Raw genomic sequence first — 20,104 nt, 5'->3', positions numbered from 1 at the left:
ATAAGAGGGAAACTTCACTCTCAAGGAGCTTATGGTCTAAAGAGAAGAAGCCCAGTACAATATGATAATTGTAACAATGAAGCTGTGTATCCCGGATGCAGTGGGAGCACAAGAGAAGACTTTTTTTTTTTTTTTTTTTTTGAGAAGACATTTCTTAAATCTGACTTAAGTCTCAGAAACTTTTTCTGATTTCTTTCCTGGATGAGGTGAGCTGAGGCTGATAAGCAAGATCTCAAGTATCAAGACTAAATGGGGGAGAAGGGATAGTGATAAGAAACAACCCAGATTTAATCAGAGACAGCTGCCAGTATTTGTATATGTATGGGAATGTGCTATTGGCTTTGGTGTCATTCAGAGATGATTTTGAGTTTATGTAACTCTGGGTTAAGCTCTGTTCTGGATTTCTTTCTTTTTTTTTTTTTTTTAAAGATTTTGTTTATTTATTTGACAGAGAGAGATGACAAGCAGGCAGAGAGGCAGGCAGAGAGAGAGGAGAAAGCAGGCTCTTTGCTGAGCCGAGAGCCCGATGTGGGGCTCGATCCCAGGACCCTGAGATCATGACCTGAGCCGAAGCAGCAGCTTAACCCACTGAGCCACTCAGGCGCCCCTGGATTTCTTTGTTTAAACAATTTTATTTTTAAAGATTTTTATTTATTTATTTGACAGAGAGAGATCACAAGTAGGCATAGAGGCAGTCAGAGAGAGAGAGAGAGGGGAGAAAGCAGGCTCCCTGATGAGCAGAGAGCCCCATGCGGGGCTCGATCCCAGGGCCCTGGGATCATGATCTGAGCCGAAGGCAGAGGCTTTAACCCACTGAGCCACCCAGGTGCCCCTGGATTTCTTAACTAAAGGGTGATACTGACGGGGTTTCTCACCTTGGCACTGTTGACATTTTGGGCCAGGTAATTTTTGTTGTGGGAGGGTATCTTGTGCATCATAGGAATGTATAGCAGTATCCCTGGTCTTTCCCCACTACATGCCAGTATCAACCTTCCCTACCCCCGACAATTGTTACAACCAAAAATATCTCCAGACATTGCCAGATGGCCCTGGTGGGGGATAGGGTAGGGTTTGTGGGGCAAGGTCATTCCTGGTTGAGAAATACTGGGCTATAGATGCCTGCCTTTTAGGGTTGGGAGGTAAATGAAACAGTATAGGGGAAATACCTTGTACTCCATTTTATACATTTTAACTACCAGAAAATAATTATTATCTTTTGAACATCCATTTTGATGCTAAAAAAAAATAGTCAAGTAAAGTGCCTAACCTATCATAAATATGTACAGGAGGCAAGAGTCTGTGAAGGGATTAAGCATTGGGAGAGGGCTAACTGCTTTGATTTTGCTTGTTTTTGAAGTGAGGTTATCCTGCCAGTTAGGATGATGGAATAAAAGTCACTTTGGTCTGAATAAGCATCCGGATTTTAAGCTAGGAAGAGATTCTTAAGGTCATCTTATCAGTAGGAAAACTGAAGTCCAGAAAGGGTAACCCAGAGGCAGCACGGCGGAATCATGTAAGTTGAGCAAGTCAGGCTGCTTAAGAGGTAACTACATTCAGGGGTGTGGGGATGGGGGCAGATAACATCATAGTCAAACAATGATGTTAGGTAGTGGTCTATTCCAAACAATGTAATGAAGTTACTGACCTTTAGTATCTAGGGGAACATTATTCTTTGGCTTAAATCCTACAAAAGATTAGATAGTCTTTAGAAGTGTTTTGAGTGGAGTTTGAGTTATTTTGCTGACTTGAAAAGCCTGCTTAATTTCATTGATTAACTACAAATTTTTAGCATCTAGATATAGGTTACATAACAAAGATACATTAGACATATCCTGCCCTGAAGAACCTGTAGTAGGGGAGACTAGCCATGAATACAAATAGCCCATAAATGAAAGCAGGGTGTGGTAAAAGTGACTGTAATAGTGTGGCCTTTAGAAGTTAAGAAATTACTGAGAATTCTAACAGTTTTCTTAAAAGAGAAGATACTGGCCTAAGTAGAATTTTGACTGGGAATGGGGCTTTTCGGGTTGAAGGTATGGAATGAATAAAACTATAGAGATTTAAAACAAAACAAAACAACATGGTAGCTCTCCTAAGACTAATAATTATGTGGATTTTTATAGATGGAGATAGAAAGGTAGCCTAGGATCAGTTTGTAAAATTCTTCCTGAAGACATCAAGCGATTTCCAGTGGCCTGGAAGGGTTAGATTGATTTGGGTAGGAGCCAAAGCTTGCTTTAGGAAGATTACAGTTTAGTGGCAGCATACAGGATGAGCAGACTGGAGGCAGGGTGACTTCTAGGGGCCTATTGCATTAAGGTAATCAAGATAATGAGGGTCTGCACTAGAGTGAGAATCAGAATAAGTGCAGGACTCATGGTAAAAGATGGATTTAAAGTACCTGATGATTGCTGTTATGGGGAATGAAGGAAGTCAAAGACTGACTCAACACGGAGAAAGACAAATAGCATATGATTTTGCTCATATGTGGCATTTAACAAACAAAACAAACAAGCAAGGAGAAAAAAAAGGTAAAGCAAGAAGCCAACTCTTAACGATAGAGAACAAACTCATGGTTGCCAGAGGGGAGGTGGGCAGGGGGATGGGTGAAATAGGTGATGGGGATTTAGGGACACACTTGTGGTGAGTATTCGGTGTTGTATGGAAGTGTTGAATCACTACATTGTACACAAACTAACATAACACTGTATGCTAACTATACTGGAATTAAAATAAAAAATTTCATAAAAACAACAACAACAAATTGGACTCAACACTCATTAACTGTAGTGCTTTCCAGTGCATGTGCCATAGCTCTGTTTTAGGTAGCATAGCAGTATTTTAAATTTGAAAAGCTGTATATTTATTAAGGTACATTAGGACAGAAATAGAACTAGCATACAGTGATTTCATGAATATGGCCATTTAGGACAAGGCTAAGTTTTAAAAAAGTGAATTGGTTTAAAGAAAGCTATTGAGTAAATAATCACACAGAGAGCACACAGATGTAGCAGAAGTTTAGGAAACAGTGGTTTAGTCGCCTGCTACTGAACGCCTACTGTGTACAGCGCAGTGGGGTGGGAAGCTGCAAAGATGGTTTTCAATCTGGATGAGGGAGAGAAAAGGAAGCATTTCTTTTTTTTCCTTTTTTCTTTTTTTTTTTAAGATTTTATTTATTTATTTATTTGTCAGAGAGAGCACAGGCAGGCAGACCAGCAGGCAGAGGCAGAGGGAGAAGCAGGTTCCCCACTGAGCAAGGGGCCCCATGTGGGACTTGATTCCAGGACACTGGGATCATGACCTGAGCCGAAGGCAGCTGCTCAACCAACTGAGCCACCCAAGCGTCCCAGCATTTCATTTTTAATAGAAGTCTAAAGAAGGAAAACTAAGTGATCTGAAATCCCTCCTCTCAGAGAGAGCTAGTAACATTTTGGTGAATGGTTCTGTATTGGTTATTAACATTTTAAAAGATGCTGACAAAACTTAACTCTGGCATTTTATCCTTCCGGAGACAGACAATGTTTGGAGCAACCTGTCTCGAAAGTAGTTTGAGTAAAAGGGAAAAAAAACTATAGAAAAGCTGCCCTTTTGGGGAAGAAAAGAAGTATGTCCCAGCAAGTACTAGGGTTATGTGTAGTGTTCCCAGTTAATAAGAGTAATAGAAAAGGCACAGGTCCCAGGGATGTGGGGTCGGGATTTACCCACTACTCACTAGCAAGATGATCTGAAGCAAGACATTTTAAATTTGTCAGCTTCCTTTTCTTCATCTCTAAAATGAAGATAATACCCCTCCCCCAGTTTGGTGGTATTGGGATCAAACAAGTCAGTGGGTAAATCTTGTGAAAAAGAAAGTGATAGAGAAAAGTAGAAGATGTGTGATAGTTCTCTTTATTCCATTACTTGGAGTTAGTTTGGGAAGTAAAGGAAATCTAATTTGTCCAAGAATCTATCACAAGGAAGCAAGTCTTCTTTGTGTGGGAAGTGACCCTTGTTTATTAAGCTGTCGTCATTCCAAATCTTTGTGACTCTGTGTACTTTCTAATAGTGTCCTAAAACCAGCCTCATGCTAGGACACAGAGGCCTGTGCTATCTAGCAGAGAGCTGGTTCTGTGAAAGAATTCATAGTTCATATCGGGAAGCTGGCAGCTAGTGAAAACAGTCTGTGCACCACGCTACCTTATCTACAGTGAGGCTACTGATAGCTGCCTTACTGTAGTGAATAGTGAGCTGCATGTAAAATGCCTAATACATCCAGTGTCTGCACATAGGCCATTACGGAATGGGAGCTATTACCATTATTATTACTATTAAACCAAACAGCCACATTTTTGCTTATTATGAAAGCAATAGAAAAGTTAGAAAACATGAATAATTCAGCTGACCATAAGTATCTTACTCTGTATTTCTCATCTTTATAAATTATCATTTTTTTCATCATTCTCCTACTGGATGTATGGATTGTTTCCAGTTTTTGGCTGTTAAAAATATTCTGTGAATATTCTGTGAATATCTTAATATTATCTTAATATAATATTATGAATATCTTAATATTATCTTAATAATTCTGTGAATATCTTCATATGTGAATTTTCACTCTTTGTTTCCCCCTTAGAATAGATGTCTGTTAATTGGTGCTTAAAATTGGTACTCTTGCTTAACAGCCCTGGAGGTACAGGTACACATGTGTCTCTCTGCCTTTTAAAGAACTAGGTCAGTTTTCTCATTCTTTTCTTCGCCTACCAGATGTGCTCTGACCTAAATTCTAATATTTGAAAAGAAAAGAGATAATAAATGTCAATACTATCTTACAAATCTGTTTATCCTCTTTCTCCTGTATCTACCCAGAGGAATTGGGGAGGGAGGGGGAAAGTGGTAGAATAAATGTGGCCCTTTGTGTTCCCATTAGGTTACATTTTTCTGAATTGTATAAAACAAAATCAGTTTCCATATTCATCTGTTTTTTTTGTACTTTTTTGTACTTTTTTTGTACGCTTTTAAGTAGCTGCTGTTTATTTCAAAACCCTTAGCCTTCACTTTCCTAGGATGCATATTCTCCAATTCTTTGTTGCAATATACTGTGTATGTCAGTAGATCAGCTTGTTTATTATTTGGTTCCAATCTTTGTATCTCTTTGATACTTTATTTGCTTTACACTTCAGTTATTGAGAGAGGTATGTTAACATCCTCTATTAATAGATTTGTCAGAACTGATATATTCCAAAGAAATAGTATTAGGTACATATAAATTCAGAATTAATGCATCTTCCTGATAAATTGAACTTTTGACCATTCTGTAGTGACCTTCTTTAATAATGCTGTTAAGTCATCTTTTTTTTTTTTTTTTTTTTTTACGATTTCATTTTTAAGTAATTTCTACCCTCAACATTGGGCTTGAACTTATCACCCCAAGATCAAGAGTCCCATGCTCCACCAACTGAGCCAGCCAGGCACCCCTTGAGTCGTCTTTTAAGTTGATTTTGTCTGATGTTAATATAGCTACACCAATCTTCTTTTGGCTAAAGTGTGCTAGATGTCATCCATTTACTTTAAAAAAAAATATTGAGGTAAAACTTACTATTTTTAAATGTACAGTGCCGTGGTTTTTAGTATATTCGTCATGTTGTACAGCCATCCACCACAATCTCATTCATCCTTTTACTTCCCACCTTACCGTCCTCTGTCTTAGATGCCACATACAGGGCATATACATAGGTTTTGTTTTTACGGTTGTTTTTATTTTTATTTATTTATCTTTTGAAGATTTTATTTATTTATCAGAGAGACAGAGCATGAGTGTGGGGAAGAGCAGAGGGAGAGGGACAAGCAGATTCCCCGCTGATTGGGGAGCCCCACATGGGCTCTATCTATCCCAGGACCCTGAGATGACCTGAGCCAAAGTCAGACGCTTAACCGACTGAGCCACCCGGGCGACCCCTTATGGTTGTTTTTAAATCCAAACTGAGAGTCACTATCTTTTTTTTATTTTTTAATCTTAGTTTATTTATATATATTGTAATTACTGATATGTTTGGGGTTATTTCTACCATATTATTTTATGCCCTTTTCTTCTGTCCTTTCCATACCCCCACCCTAATCCCAAACATATACACGTACACCTTCCTGCTTTTTTTTTTTAGAGCTGTATCAGGGTTTTTAAAAAAATTATATTGAGTTGTTATTCAGGTTGGAAGGTTGTTGTATGATTGTTCTTTCAATGACTGCTGTTAAAAATTTAGCTTAACTTAATTTATAATTTAAATATCTTAAAATATATAACTTAAAATCTTAAAATATCTAGTATCTTCACTGCTACCTAACCAATCCAGGGACCATACACACTTTAACCCAATTATTCCTTTCATCTTGTGTTTTAGTTTTGATTAATTTTTACCCCACAAATTAGCATTATTATTTTATACAGTCATTATTTAGACTTATCCCTATGCTTACCTGTTTCTTTGCTTACCATTCCTTATTCATCTTACACCTTCCTTTTAGACATAACTTTGCTTTTTCTAGAAGTATATGTTGCTAAAACATTTCTGGGTTTTTTTTTTTTTTTTTTTTTAAAGATTTTATTTATTTATTTGTCAGAGAGAGAGAGCGAGAGCGAGCACTGGCAGAGGGAGAAGCAGGCTCCCTGCCGAGCAAGGAGCCTGATGTGGGACTCGATCCCAGGACGCTGGGATCATGACCTGAGCCAAAGGCAGCTGCTTAACCAACTGAGCCACCCAGGCGTCCCATGGGTTTTGTTTTTGTTTCATTCTCATTCTTGAATGTCAATTCAAGACTCTCTTATTGAGTTATCTTAGCACTTTATTTTTATTTTTAAGTATTTATTTATTAGAGAGAGAGAGAGATAATGAGAGAGAGCACAAATAGAGGGAGGGGAGAAAGGAGAGGGAGGAGCAGACTCCCAGCTGAGCAGGGAGCCCCACCTGGGGTTTGATCCAGAACACTGAGATCACGACTTGAGCTAAAGGTGGGCACTTAACCAACTGAGCCACCCAGGTGCCCCGTTATCTTAGCACTTTAAAGATGCCATTCTAGGGACTCCTGGGTGGCTCAGTTGGTTAAGTGGCTGCCTTCAGCTCAGGTCATGATCCCAGCGTCCTGGGATCGAGTCACGCATCAGGCTCCTTGCTCGGCAGGGAACCTGCTTCTCCCTCTGCCTCTGTCTGCCAGTGCTTGCTCTTTATCTTACAAAAAAAAAAAAAAAAAAAAAAAAAAATCTTAAAAAAAAAAAAAGGTGCCGTTCTAGGGCGCCTGCGTGGCTCAGTTGGCCAAGCATCTGCTTTCGACTCAGGTCATAATCCCAGGGTCCTGGGATCGAGCCCCACATCAGTCTACTTCTCTCTTCTCTCTGGCCTTCCCCTGCTTGTGCTCACTCTCTTTCTCAAATAAATTTAAAAAAAAAAAAAAAAGGATGCCATTCCATTACGTTGTAGCTTACTTTGTTCCTGTTGAAAACATCTGCTCTGGGCTTATTGTCATTTCTTTATAGCTCTGTGTGGTTGTTCTTAAGATTTCTCTTTGATTTTCATGTTCTGTAGGTACAGACTTCTTTATCTCAGTCCTACTTGGGATGTATTGTTGTTCCTATATCGAACAACTTAGATCTTTCCTGAAGTTCTGAGAATTCTAAGCCAATTACACATTCAAGTGTTGCCTCTTTCCCATTCTCACCAGTCTGTCTTTTTGGAATTCCAGTTAGGTGAATGTTACATCCATATCCATTTACATGAATGATACATACATAGCTCATTCTGTCTTCCACAAATGGTAATCACTCTTTTATATTTTCCGTCTTTTGGTCTCTACATTCCAGTGCACTGATTCTTTCTCTGGGTATATTTATTCCATTCTTTAACCAGCCCATTGTGTTTTAATTTTAAAGCTCTGTTTGTTTCTTTTTCAAATCAGTTTGGTTGTTTATGGATATCTCCTATTCTTATTCATGTTCTTAGATCTCTTTTGTGTAGAGTTTGCTTTTAAAAGTATTTTGTATCTAATAGTTCCATTATCTAAAGTCCTGTGGAGCTAATGATGCTCTTTATTTTTTCTGCTCTTACTCATTGTTCCATCATTTTTTGAAGTCTTTGGCAGTTTTTATTGTGAGCTCAAAATGCGTCACTGATTTTAATCTTTAGGAATCCTGAGGGGTCTGAGTTTAGGGTGCAGTCCTCATTTAGAGGATTTGCATTTGCTTCTGTCATTTGTCCCCAATGCTACCAAACCAGAAGTACTTTAATCTGTCATCTTGGGATGTTTCTGGACCATACCAATCATGATTTTGATTTTGATTTGATTTGATTTTTTTCAAGATTTTATTTATTTATTTGACACAGAGAGAGAGATTACAAGTAGTCAGAGAGGCAGGCAGAGAGAGAGGGGGAAGCAGGCTCCCTGCCAAGCAGAGAGCCTGATGTGGGGCTCTATCCCAGAACCTTGAGACCACGACCTGAGCCAAAGGCAGAGGCTTAACCCTCTGAGCCACCTAGTTGACCCATGATTTTGATTTTGATTTAAAAAAAAAATATTTTATTTATTTATTTGACAGAGATTACAAGTAGGCAGAGAGGCAGGCAGAGAAAGGGGAAGGGAAGCAGGCTCCCTGCTGAGTAGAGAGCCTGATGCGATCCCTGGACTCTGGGATCATGACCTAAGCCAAAGGCAGAGGCTTTAACCCACTGAGCCACCCAGGCGCCCCATGATTTTTAATCAGAAGTGCTTTTTTCCCCCATTTTAGGTAAGACTTGACACGTTTGGATGATTTTGCCACCGTATTTTTTTCTAGCTCACGTGATCTGACTCAGAGTGTAGTTCTTCATGGATCTGTGCAAAGGATCTCAATTTCAACTCCTCACCTTTGACTTTCCCTTACTTTCTAATGAACTAAACTATATGTCTAAAAGGATATTTATGGGGCTACTGGGTGACTCAGACAGTTAAGTGGCAGATTTTGGCTAGGTCATGGTCTCAGAGTCCTGGGATTGAGCCCATGTGGGGCTCTCTACTCAGCTGGGAACCTGTTTCTCCCTTTCCCTCTGCCCCCCCCAACTTGTGTGCACACTTTCTCTCTCTTTCTCTCCAATAAATGAGTAAATAAAATCTTTTAAAAAATTTTTTAAAGAGATATTTGTAACCTGTTAATAAGCATTTTTAGATATCTGAGAGTTTTTCAGACTATTTAGTTGCTAACATTGCCAGAAGCTAGCATCTAGTGGTGGGTGTGTGTGTATGTTTGTGTTGATGAGTGAATATGTGTGTGTACATGTGTGAGTGTGTAAAAGATTACATTGTTCATTGTGTATTGGCACTATTTACATTGAGTCTGAGAAGTTTATAAACAATTTTTTGTGGCTTAGTAAATGTATTTCATCATTAATATGACCATCCGCCATTTATGTTTAATTATTTTGCGATACTGTAATAATATGCAAGCGGTTACACATGTGTCAACTAAAATTACTGTATTTGATTAATGAATGTAGAATAATTTCCTTTTACATCCGTAGTTGTGTAGAAGTTGAAAGCACAGGTCTCTGGCACCAGACTGCCTGGCTTCAAATGCCAGACTTTGGCTGTGTGGCCAGAGGAAAATTAGTTAACTTCTCAGTGCCTAGATTTTCTCAACCATAAAGTGGAAATAATAAGAATTATGTCATATGGCGGTTGTGGTGTATAAATGAGATAATTAAGTATTTAGCACAGAGGGTCTATGTAGTTATTGTTTAATAAATGTTAGCAATTTTTGTACTTATTTTTTTCACCTTTCCTGGCCCAGTCTTCATATGTCTTGAAGGGTTTCGAAAAGATTAAAATTTTCTCCTTATATAATGTCTATTTCTTCCATACTGCTCTTTTTCTGGATCTCCCATCTTAACAACTTCCCTCATATATCTAGTAATTCTTGGTTGTCTACTCCTTAGTAGGAGAATGGGATTAAAAACTTGATTGGAATCTCTGAGCCTGTCGATAAGGCGTGTTCACTTTGGGCTTCGCTATAGGCTGGCCTGGGTGGGCTTCTTGGCTGGACAACACCTGGTGTTATTATCCTCCAGCCTTTCCTGGTGGAGTGGTCAGAGTTCCCAGGGAGTACTCTTTTGATCTTCTGCCTGGAGGGTAATGTTCTGGGAGCCAGGTGCAGGGAGAAGACTGGGTCAGGAGAGAGGGTTGTCAGTATTCAGCATACCCTGCCTACAGCTGACAAGATACATAGTCTGTTGCTAGTGCAGTCTAGCCCCTCACTATCCCCAACCCTTGTTTGAAAGGTTCTCTTCTTTAGCCCTGTCCAGAGAAAATAAATGTTCGGGCTCTTGCCACAATGAGGGAGGAGCAGTTCCCTTTTGGTATGGAGTTGAAGAAGGAATCTGGAGCTTTAGCCACTTCTGAAGCCTCTTGTACCCAATTTTTCTTTTTTTTTTTTTTTTTTAATATTTTATTTATTTATTTGACAGAGACAGATCACAAGTAGGCAGAGAGGCAGGCAGAGAGAGAGAGGAGGAAGCAGGCTCCCTGCTGAGCAGAGAGCCTGATGCGGGACTCGATCCCAGGACCCTGAGATCATGACCTGAGCCGAAGGCAGAGGCTTTAACCCACTGAGCCACCCAGGTGCCCCTCTTGTACCCAATTTTTATTGTAGGGCCTTCCCCTTTTCTCCCAGTTCCAGAAGTACCTAGTATTGTTAGTTCACAAGCCCTTTGCATACTGTGTGGTGTAAATCAGGCTGGTTCTGTTTGGTCTACTGCTGCCTTGTGAGTCAGCTTTCTTTATCTGCTAAGTCTGTTCATAAGCCCATCTGCTTTCCTGCTTCCAGAATGTTGCTGTAGTCACCTTTCATGTTTTCCCCTTCCATGCGGGTTTATATCTTTTTAAAAAGTTCCCTTGACTGCAGTTTTATTGGGGATTTTGGAAGGAGTCACATTAGTTGCGAATTGTGAATGTTCTTTCTGCCATCTTAACTTGGAAGTCTCAGTTTTTTAAAGGGCAATTCATGGTGTATTGGGGGGGATATCATAAGTGATACATGCTTATTTGTAGGTAATTTGGAATATAGGAAAGATACAGAACAGTTAAACATCACTATAATTATATCTTATAGAAAAAGCTGCTGTTAACATTTTATAAACATCCAGCTTGTTTTCTGTATTTGTGTTTTTATTTTACATTTAGAATCATTATTTTTAGTTTTAATTGGAATCATTATTTTTGGTTTTGTATCATGCTTTCTTCACCTAATAAACCATTCCCCATGTCAGAACATAATTTTGGAAACAATATGGCTGTCATATAACTTTGTCATGATTTATTTAAATATTGTCTATTGATATTTATACTTTTAGCGTTTTTTTTTTCCTAATCCAAATTAGACTGTAAGCTTCATGAAATCAGGGAATATCTGTCTTGTTCATGATTCTTTCTCCAATGTTTAACCCAGTGTCTACCATGAAGTGATTCAGAGAATGTTTTATTAAGTGGATGAGAAGTTTTACATAAAGGTCTGATTGTTTTCTTAAGTTAGTTAGAATTTAAGAAGGCCTCTTACTGGGTTAAAAGGCATAAACTTTTCGAAGGTTGTTAATTTATTTTCAATGCGTTCTTTGATTTAGAATAAGAAACAAGGATGTAAAAATGAGGAGGTGCTTGCTGTACTTGGCCATGAACTGGGGCACTGGAAGTTGGGACACACAGTCAAAAATATCATTATCAGCCAGGTAAGTGGTAGTGACAGTTCTCTTTTTTTTTTTTTTTTTTTTTTAAGATTTTATTTATTTATTTGACAGAGATCACAAGTAGTCAGAGAGGCAGGCAGAGAGAGGGGGAAGCAGGCTCTCCGCTGAGCAGAGAGCCCGATGCAGGGCTCGATGCCAGGACCCTGAGATCATGACCCGAGCTGAAGGCAGAGGCTTAACCCACTGAGCCACCCAGGCGCCCTGACAGTTCTCTTTTTATGGCATGATAGTCAACGAAGGGGAGGTATGGCAGGCAGGAGAGGTGGTCTGGTGGAAAGGTGGCTTCATCCCACAGCTCCCTGACTTACTACCTGTGACCTCAGGCAAGTTCCTTAAGCTCTCTCTGTCTCCGTCCCAGTCTTACATCTTGACTGATGTGAGAATAAATGAGCTAAGGCATGTAAAGAGTTTGGAGTAGTGTGTGGAAGCAGTAACGACCGTGTGAGTGTTTATTGCTGTTGCCACCATTGTGGCCACCTCCGGAGTCACTCAGCTCTAGGAACTGCGAAGATCAAAAGCTGTGTGCCTTGATAAGCTGGACATTAATTAAAATGTTTTTTTTTTTTTTAAAGATTTTATTTATTTATTTGACAGAGAGAGATTACAAGTAGGCAGAGAGGCAGGCAGAGAGAGAGAGGAGGAAGCAGGCTCCCTGCTGAGCAGAGAGCCCGATGCGGGACTCGATCCAAGGACCCTGAGATCATGACCCGAGCCGAAAGCAGCGGCTTAACCCACTGAGCCACCCAGGCGTCCCTAAAATGCTTTCTTTTTAAACTTTCTTTCTCATTTATAAGCCACTATTGAAGAGACTTGTAGTGGCTATAGAGAAGAAAGTAACAGTTCCTATAACATTCCTCCTCTGGGGTCTAAATCAGCTGTAAAGCAGCAGTTACCACAGTTGTCAGGCTTTGGGCAAAATAGCACTATATCCTGTTAACCGCTTCTGAGCAGATGTGGCCTTAAACCCAGTCTGAAGTGGGTGTTTGTTTTTGTTTTGTTTTCCTGTCAGAGGGGTAATATGCCAAGGTAACAAGATTTGAGGGAGGCAGATATCACACAACAGCGTAACTGTCCAATCACCATACTGAGGAACTATATAAGGATCAGAAGTGGGTCTTCGTACTTTTCTAAAGGCCCACCGGTTCTGGTGACGGTCTGCATGAGAAGGCTTGTGAGCCCCTGTGGGCCCTTCTGTTGCCTTGCATGTTTCAGTAGAAAAATGAATCTGTGGCTTGAGGCTAGTTGTGTGGATAGATAGCAATAAGTAAGACAGTAAGTAAGTCTAAATCCAAGTTTAAGTATTTGGTCTAAAGAGGAAAATCAGTGCTGTTTTCATAAAGGAAGGGGTGCAGTGGAATCAGGCTACCTCGAGGTAGTAGGCTGGTCTGTGTTGTGTGATGCCTGATCCAGGGTGGAGTTGACTGCCCCTTCTAATAGACTGTGCACTCAGCAAAAGCCAGTGGGGAGATGTCTGGGTTGTTGACTAATGCACTGACTCCAGCCCTGGCATCTTGGCCACTTTGTTCAAGAGCTCCTTGACCAAGTCCTAGAGTGGCTGGGGAGAGAAGCCGATTAACATCCACAGAGCAGGTATCTTCTCTACCTTATTGACAGTCTCCTTTACTGTGGATTCTTTTTTTTTTTTTTTTTTTAAAGATTTTGTATATTTATTTGACAGAGATCACAAGTAGGCAGAGAGAGAGGGGGGACGCAGGCTCCCTTCTGAGCAGAGAGCCCGATGTGAGGCTTGATCCCAGAACCCCGGGGTCATGACCTGAGCTGAAGGCAGAGGCTTTAACCCACTGAGCCATCCAGGCGCCCCCTACTGTGGATTCTTTTAGTGAACATCCACTTTGGGCCAAAGTATTATCGTACTCTGGGATAATTTTGGAACTTTTTCCACATACCTCTTTTCCAGATCTTAATAGCCGTCCTGGAGTTCATTCCAAGGCCTTGATCATTCAGCCATACCATTATTTGCCAGTGCTTATATAGTCTTAGGTCAGACCTTCTATCCTTCCAGACTACCTAAAATTTAGATAAACTACTTAAAATTTCCCTCACTGAGAGTATTTCCTTCACCGCTCTTTTCCAGACAAGCCCCAAGTGATTCTGTAATGCCACAGCAGTCCCCTTTCAGCCAGTGTATTATTTGTAAAATGTGCTCAAATTTTTTATCCTCAATTAATGATCATAGGGGGTTCCCCATGAGTAAGGGTTGATTGGAGGGGTGAAGAGTGGCAGGAGTTGGGATACTGGGACTATGAGCCACTTGCTCATTTAACTTCTCTCTTCGTGGCATCCTTCATTCCTACTTGCATGTACACCACTTAGCCTGATGTTGGAGTGCTTCAGGGCGGAGCAGTTTCCTGGCTATAGTTGGGTCAGTTCAGGAGGGGCAGCTCAGAATGCAGGATGGTAGTGTCCGATGGTCAGGAATCAGTCTCTGGATGAGCCCAGTAGCAAAGCAAAGTTGTTTTTCAAAAGGCAGGTAGTTACTGACATAAATGGCACGCATAGCTTATAATCGTAGGGGCCTTCCCTGTGTGCATGAAGTTTTCTGTTGGAGCTTGTCATGTTGGCTCCACTGAGTTACCAGGACTGAATGGATCTGCTTGCACTCCTCCCTAGGCCAGCTGGTGAACCTTGTGCCTAGCCTCACTCTTAGCTGATAGCTTTGGGGTCATCGGGCAAATGGTTTGGAGCAGCATATTCACATATGGTACCTCTGGCCTTCAAGACCCTGACCTGCCAAGGGGAAGAATGGTATTTGTTCTCCAACCTTACTCCAGTACCCCTTTACTCATATTTTGGTGCAGACTTTTGATTTTTTTTTTTCCTCTCGTTTATTGTTAAAGATACGGCTACACTTTTTTCTTGCACCTAACTACTCAGTACAGCTCCAGTGATCCTAAAGAGTATTCAAGGTGGGACGCCTGGTGGCTCAGTCAGTTAAGCATCTGCCTTCGGTTCAGGTCATGATCCCAGGTTCAAGTCCCACATCAGGCTCCCTGCTTAGTGGGGAGCCTGCTTCTCCCTCTGCCTGCTCTGCCTGCTGCTCTCCCTGCTTGTGCTCTCTCTCTAACAAATAAATAAAAGCTTTAAAAATAAAAAAACAGTATTCAAGATTCAAGAATCTTGTTTTTTTGCAGCTTCCATATCAAGGTGAGGTGGAAGGCCTTGTGTCTGATTATGATTTAGTGCAAACAAAGCCAGAATCCATTCTACCCCTTCAATTTTCTACAGAAAGAAGATACTCAGTTGCTGTTGGCCACTTCAAACCCTCAGTCATAGGAGGCTCCACTTACGCCTGTTCTTATAGAAAACTATACAGCTTAGACATTTGGGGAAGTTTTACTTTATCTTTCGAGAATAACATTTTCTGTGATTACACTAACACCATTCTTAGAATCACACCCTGATGTCTGATTCTAGTTTTTTCATGCTTCTGATCCCACAGTGAAATTAACCTTATTATGTACTTAGAAATTTTGTGTCTTTCTTTCTAGATGAATTCTTTCCTCTGTTTCTTCTTGTTTGCCGTATTAATTGGTCGAAAGGAGCTTTTTGCTGCATTTGGTTTTCATACCAGCCAGCCCACTCTCATTGGATTATTGATCATCTTCCAGTTTATCTTTTCACCTTATAATGAGGTAATGTATAATCGTTAAAATTATCTCACATATACCCTTGCATTTCAAATCTAGTACCTTTAGGATAGTGAAAGAAATAAAGAAAGCTATAGTTTTAACAAGTAGATGAAACAAAGTGTTTTAGTCCCTTGACTGACTGATGGATCTAAGAAAGTAGTAGAAAAAGCCAAGCCCAAATGAACAAATGCTTGCATACTATTAGTGGGCGGAGAAGGGGCGGGGGAGTGGAGGACTAGACTGTGGTGGTAGAAACCTTGATCTAACATATATCTCCGAGACTTGGTAGATGGAGATTAACTATTGGAATGCTACGCCCTCAATCACATATTGGGGCATGCTTGGCGGAACATGTTCTGTGTGTGAGGGAATGGAACAGTGATAGTTGAGTATATATATTGCTAGGTCTGGGAGGCTGTATGACACTGTTCCTCTGGTCTGTTCTCTGACTGCCCACTTCAGAACAGCCATGGGGGTCCCACCACACGCCCTTTAAATCAAAATTGGGTGTATGATGATAAGTAGATTTTAAGAACCACTACTCAGATTGCTCAGTAGGGGGACTCTATGCAGGTGGTAAGGCATGGATTGATGCGACTGTGTATTAACAAATCTTATAGTGACAACATGTATGATATTTGATAAATTAAGCCAAATTAAGCCAAGAAATCATTAAGCCAAGAAATAATATTGGGGATTTTGAGATGTCTCCATTCAGAACGATTCTTTCTTTGAGACAGATTATAAAGATTTTGAGATAAACCAAATGTATCCTGTTTCTCCATTACAGAGGGGGAAAAGTTTGGAAAGAAAAATAGAGAGGAATAGATCATATTTGCGTAGCATTGTCCACATAAACTAAATTTTAAATTTTAAAAGTTTTCCAGAGCACTGAGATTTACTACCTTTAAAATCTTTTTTTAATTTTTTTTTACTGAAAATATTTATAAAAATTCCTTATGCAGTTTGTTACTGCTTAAAGAGGTTAGAGACACTTTTTTTTTTTTAAGATTTTATTTTTAAGTGACCTCTATACCCAATGTGGGGCTTGAGCTCACAACCCCGAGATCAAGAGTTGCATGCTACACCGAGTGAGCCAGGCAGGTGCCCTGAGAGAACACTTTTTAATGTTCTGTCTACCATTTCTGTCTTCTGTCACAGTTCAGGCATGCCTTAGGGACAGTGAGCCATGTATACTAAATGACCCCCCACTACTTTGCTTTTTAAGCAGTTATGCTGTTTATTTAACTTTTTTTGTCTCTTCCTTACTGTCAGGCTGATAATCAGTACTGTTCAATGTGACTTTGCCTTATCGTCATCCTTTTCTAGTTTTCATCCTTAACCTACCGTAGATGGGAAAACCAGATCATCAGACTCATGAAGTAGCAGTTACTAGATCTGGCCTGATTTGAAGGGTCCTATTCGAAGTAGAGGCGCGCACAGTATTAGTGGTTATCCTTTGTGGCAGCTAATGCGGCTGTGCAGAGGGTTTTTGTTTGCTTGTTGCTTCCTTATATTGAGTGGTTGAGTTCACTTCAAAACCACCTAAATAAATGTTGGGTATTAGAGTAATTGGAAGTGTGATTAATCTGCAGAGATGCTAGCAACTGCTTAAAAAACCTTACTTAGCCCAGAAGATTTGTTTCAAAAGGACTAGATACTTAAACAAAAAAACTTATCCTTAATGTCAGTGTTTAAGAAAGCATGATAGGAGGGACGCCTGGGTGGCTCAGTCCATGATCCCAGGGGTCTGGGATTGAGTCCTGCATTGGGCTTCTCACTGAGCAAGGAACCCACTTCTCCCTGGGTCTCCACTACCCCTGCCTGTGCCCCCACCCTGACAAGTAAATAAATAAAATTTTTAAAAAGAACCCAATATGACATTTTTTCTTTAAAAGAAAAAAAAGAGGCATGATAGGAAAGAGCTGTTTTCCTGGGAAAGTTGGGAAAATTGCCCTATTAAGAGTCTGGAAGCCTACAGCAAAGCAAGAAGGTGCAGGTATAGTATCTTCTTATGTTTTTACTTACATGTTTAATAAGAGATCAGATAGGTCGATAGGGACCAACCACATAATGATCCTGTCCTAAAAAAAGCATTCAAGATGTAGAAAGAAATTGTAGGCAGAATTCAGATAATAGCTTTATATATGTTTAAGAAGGTATTAGGATCTCCCAGACTTTATTTTGAAGCTCTCTATAGCTAGTAGCAGTGAGAGGTACAAATAAGAGACTTATTTTTTGTTTTAATGCTGAAGTATTTCAAGGTAAGAACTAGAATTCACGTCATTCATCCTGAAGTTCTTCAGTGTACAAAGAAATTGTTCTTTTCCCTAGAAATTTGTATTTTCAAATGAAATTTGACTCCTTTGTAATGGTCATTCATCTTCAGTGATTGGATACATATTCTAGCAATGCTGCCATAGCTCAGGACACTGTAGAAAACTCAATTTTGAGGTTGTCATTAGAGGCTGTAGCCTCTTGTGTGGAATTAGTGAGCAAAAATATGTTTTCAATAGAGAAAGAAAGAGTCTGAATGGAAATCACCACGACTTAACGCTGACACTGAGGAAGGCGGTATGCGTGGTCGGTGGAGCCACCGAGACTCTCAGTGCCAGCACCTTCTAGCTCTGTGACTTCCACTAAGTTACTTCACTCCTCTGAATGTCACCTTCCTCATCTGTGAAACAGCAGTAAGAGTAATGACCATGTGGGGTCGTTGGGGAATATGTACAGTGCCTCCCTCAGCGGCTGGCACATGGCAGATTCTTAAAAATTCATGTGTGTGTTTGTCAGAATCACATTCATTGGGATATATATCTGTTACTGGTCTGTTTGCTTGTGTGTGGGTTGGGGGAGCTCAATTAATAATTCCCCACCTCAGATTGCCTAAATATGAGTGATCTTTCTTTGGGCCTGCTGCTGTGCTTATCCTGAGCTGACCTCCCCTGCAGCCTTGCTCTTGCCGCCGTCGGGGGCAGTGGTTAAAACTCTTCTGTTTACTTTTTCAGGTTCTCTCTTTCTGCCTGACCGTCCTAAGCCGCAGATTTGAGTTCCAAGCTGATGCATTTGCCAAGAAACTTGGGAAAGCTAAAGACTTATATTCTGCTTTAATCAAACTAAACAAAGATAACTTGGGATTCCCTGTTTCGGACTGGCTTTTTTCAATGTGGCATTACTCTCACCCTCCACTACTGGAGAGGCTTCAAGCTTTGGAAAACTCAAAACAAGACTGAGGTGCCCAGGGTCTGCGGCTGAAGACATTTCTGATTATTTCTGTCCTGGCAGCATGTTCCAGCTCTTGATGTTTTTAAACTTTTTTTTTTAAAGGAAAATTATTAAGTACAGAAAAACCCAGATTTAAATACATTTACTATCTCATGTCAAAAAATGATTTTAATAATCCATTTCTTAAAAAAAAAAACACCAGAAGAAATTTTGAGGTTTAATGTTTTTAAAAGGCATGATTTTATCTTTAGCATCTAATTTACCATCAACTTTTAAAATTACTTGAGAAAATACAAAACTTGTTTTATTTTCACACTTATATGGAATCTGCATATAATGTGTTTAGGGGCATATGTTGAAAAGAGGAACACCTCCTCAGCATCCTCTGTGTGAGGCAGAGACAGTGGTCCCAAATCATTGTGCTCATACTTAAGTTGAGATTTCTTTTTGCTTTCATGCTATTGTGATCTAACGTGGCCAATCAATGTTTTAAATAAGGAAGAAAATAATCGGTAAGGCTGGTGTTAATTAAATGAAAGCAGTGAGGAATACGTTCTACTGTTCTACCAAATTTCTGGGTTCCCTCTCTTGCTTCACACTGATCAGGAGCTTCTAATACTACTTTGAAATTATAAATTATGTTTAGAATGTTTTAAATCACTGGGTTTTGTTTTTGTTTTTAGGAAAATATCAGTCTTTATCTTTATTTCTACAAGGTGGATATGATCCCGTTAGGGTAAACTAGTATTTTTCAGAACCTTCAGCTTTTTCCTCATTTATACTCTTTTATTCAAAAACAGTACATCCTTTCACTTAGCAGAAATTGCCCTATTGAACAGGTTTTGCTATTTTTAAAGTGCCAGAATGTGGAAAGAAGAAGAAAGGAAATGTTAAGAGACCTAAGGGTGAAATACTGATGTTTCTCTTAAGGTATTTCAGGAAAAAATATAGTTTTATATCTCTTTCAAGGACAGAAGAGATTTGGTTTTTATTTTTGTAATTTTTATCAGGAGGTCATAAGTACTATTTAATCAGGCCTGATTCCATTTTTGAAAATTACAGTTCTTGATATGCAGCTAATTTTTATTTTCAAAACAAGTATCATGAAAGATTTCCAGTTTTCAGAGCTGTGTGTTTGACTGCTTCAAATCTCTGTCCATTTTCTGAATGAGAACTGACTTTGCCTAGAGCTCCCACTCTCTGGTAGTGTTTCCCTTCTGGGCATTTATTCCAAAGTGGAATCAATTGCACTTTGGTATCTGGCCAGAAAGTCTTTTACTCAGCTCATACTAGGTAATGTCTTTACATGGAAATACAATAAAAATAAAGGTCTAGTTTAGTACTGCATTATTTATTTTCCTAAAGCTAAAGAGGAGCAGTCTTTTGCTTTTATCCAGCATCCTTTATCCATGAATTCACGCTGTGATAACTGCCTTTCCTTCCTTCTGTGCCTTTAAATACAAATTTCATTTCTGCACAAGTGAAACATTAAAA

At 39.7% G+C, this 20,104-nt stretch overlaps 1 protein-coding gene and 1 non-coding gene across 3 annotated transcripts in view; one reads left to right on the top strand and one right to left on the bottom strand.

Annotated features, from left to right (window-relative positions):
• ZMPSTE24 (zinc metallopeptidase STE24) overlaps positions 1-19,846 on the top strand; it is a 42,425-nt gene extending 22,579 nt beyond the window's left edge. The window contains exons 8-10 of one of the 2 annotated variants that reach the window (XM_032301909.1): positions 11,613-11,717; positions 15,245-15,388; positions 18,394-19,846. In XM_032301909.1, the coding sequence (XP_032157800.1) occupies positions 11,613-11,717; positions 15,245-15,388; positions 18,394-18,618 (474 nt within the window). In that variant the 3' untranslated portion in view covers positions 18,619-19,846. The remainder of the gene's footprint in view (positions 1-11,612; positions 11,718-15,244; positions 15,389-18,393) is intronic. The other variant, XM_032301910.1, reaches the window with a different exon arrangement.
• On the bottom strand, positions 12,739-12,839 carry LOC116568412. The gene has a single exon (XR_004276618.1). It is a non-coding gene; the product is annotated as a small nucleolar RNA U13 (small nucleolar RNA).
• Positions 19,847-20,104: the final 258 nt, after the last annotated feature.

The sequence above is a fragment of the Mustela erminea genome, chromosome 10, assembly GCF_009829155.1.
Source record: "Mustela erminea isolate mMusErm1 chromosome 10, mMusErm1.Pri, whole genome shotgun sequence".
Lineage (NCBI taxonomy): Eukaryota > Metazoa > Chordata > Mammalia > Carnivora > Mustelidae > Mustela > Mustela erminea.
Note: the sequence above shows the minus strand (reverse complement) of the source record. Positions and strands in the feature narration are given on the sequence as shown.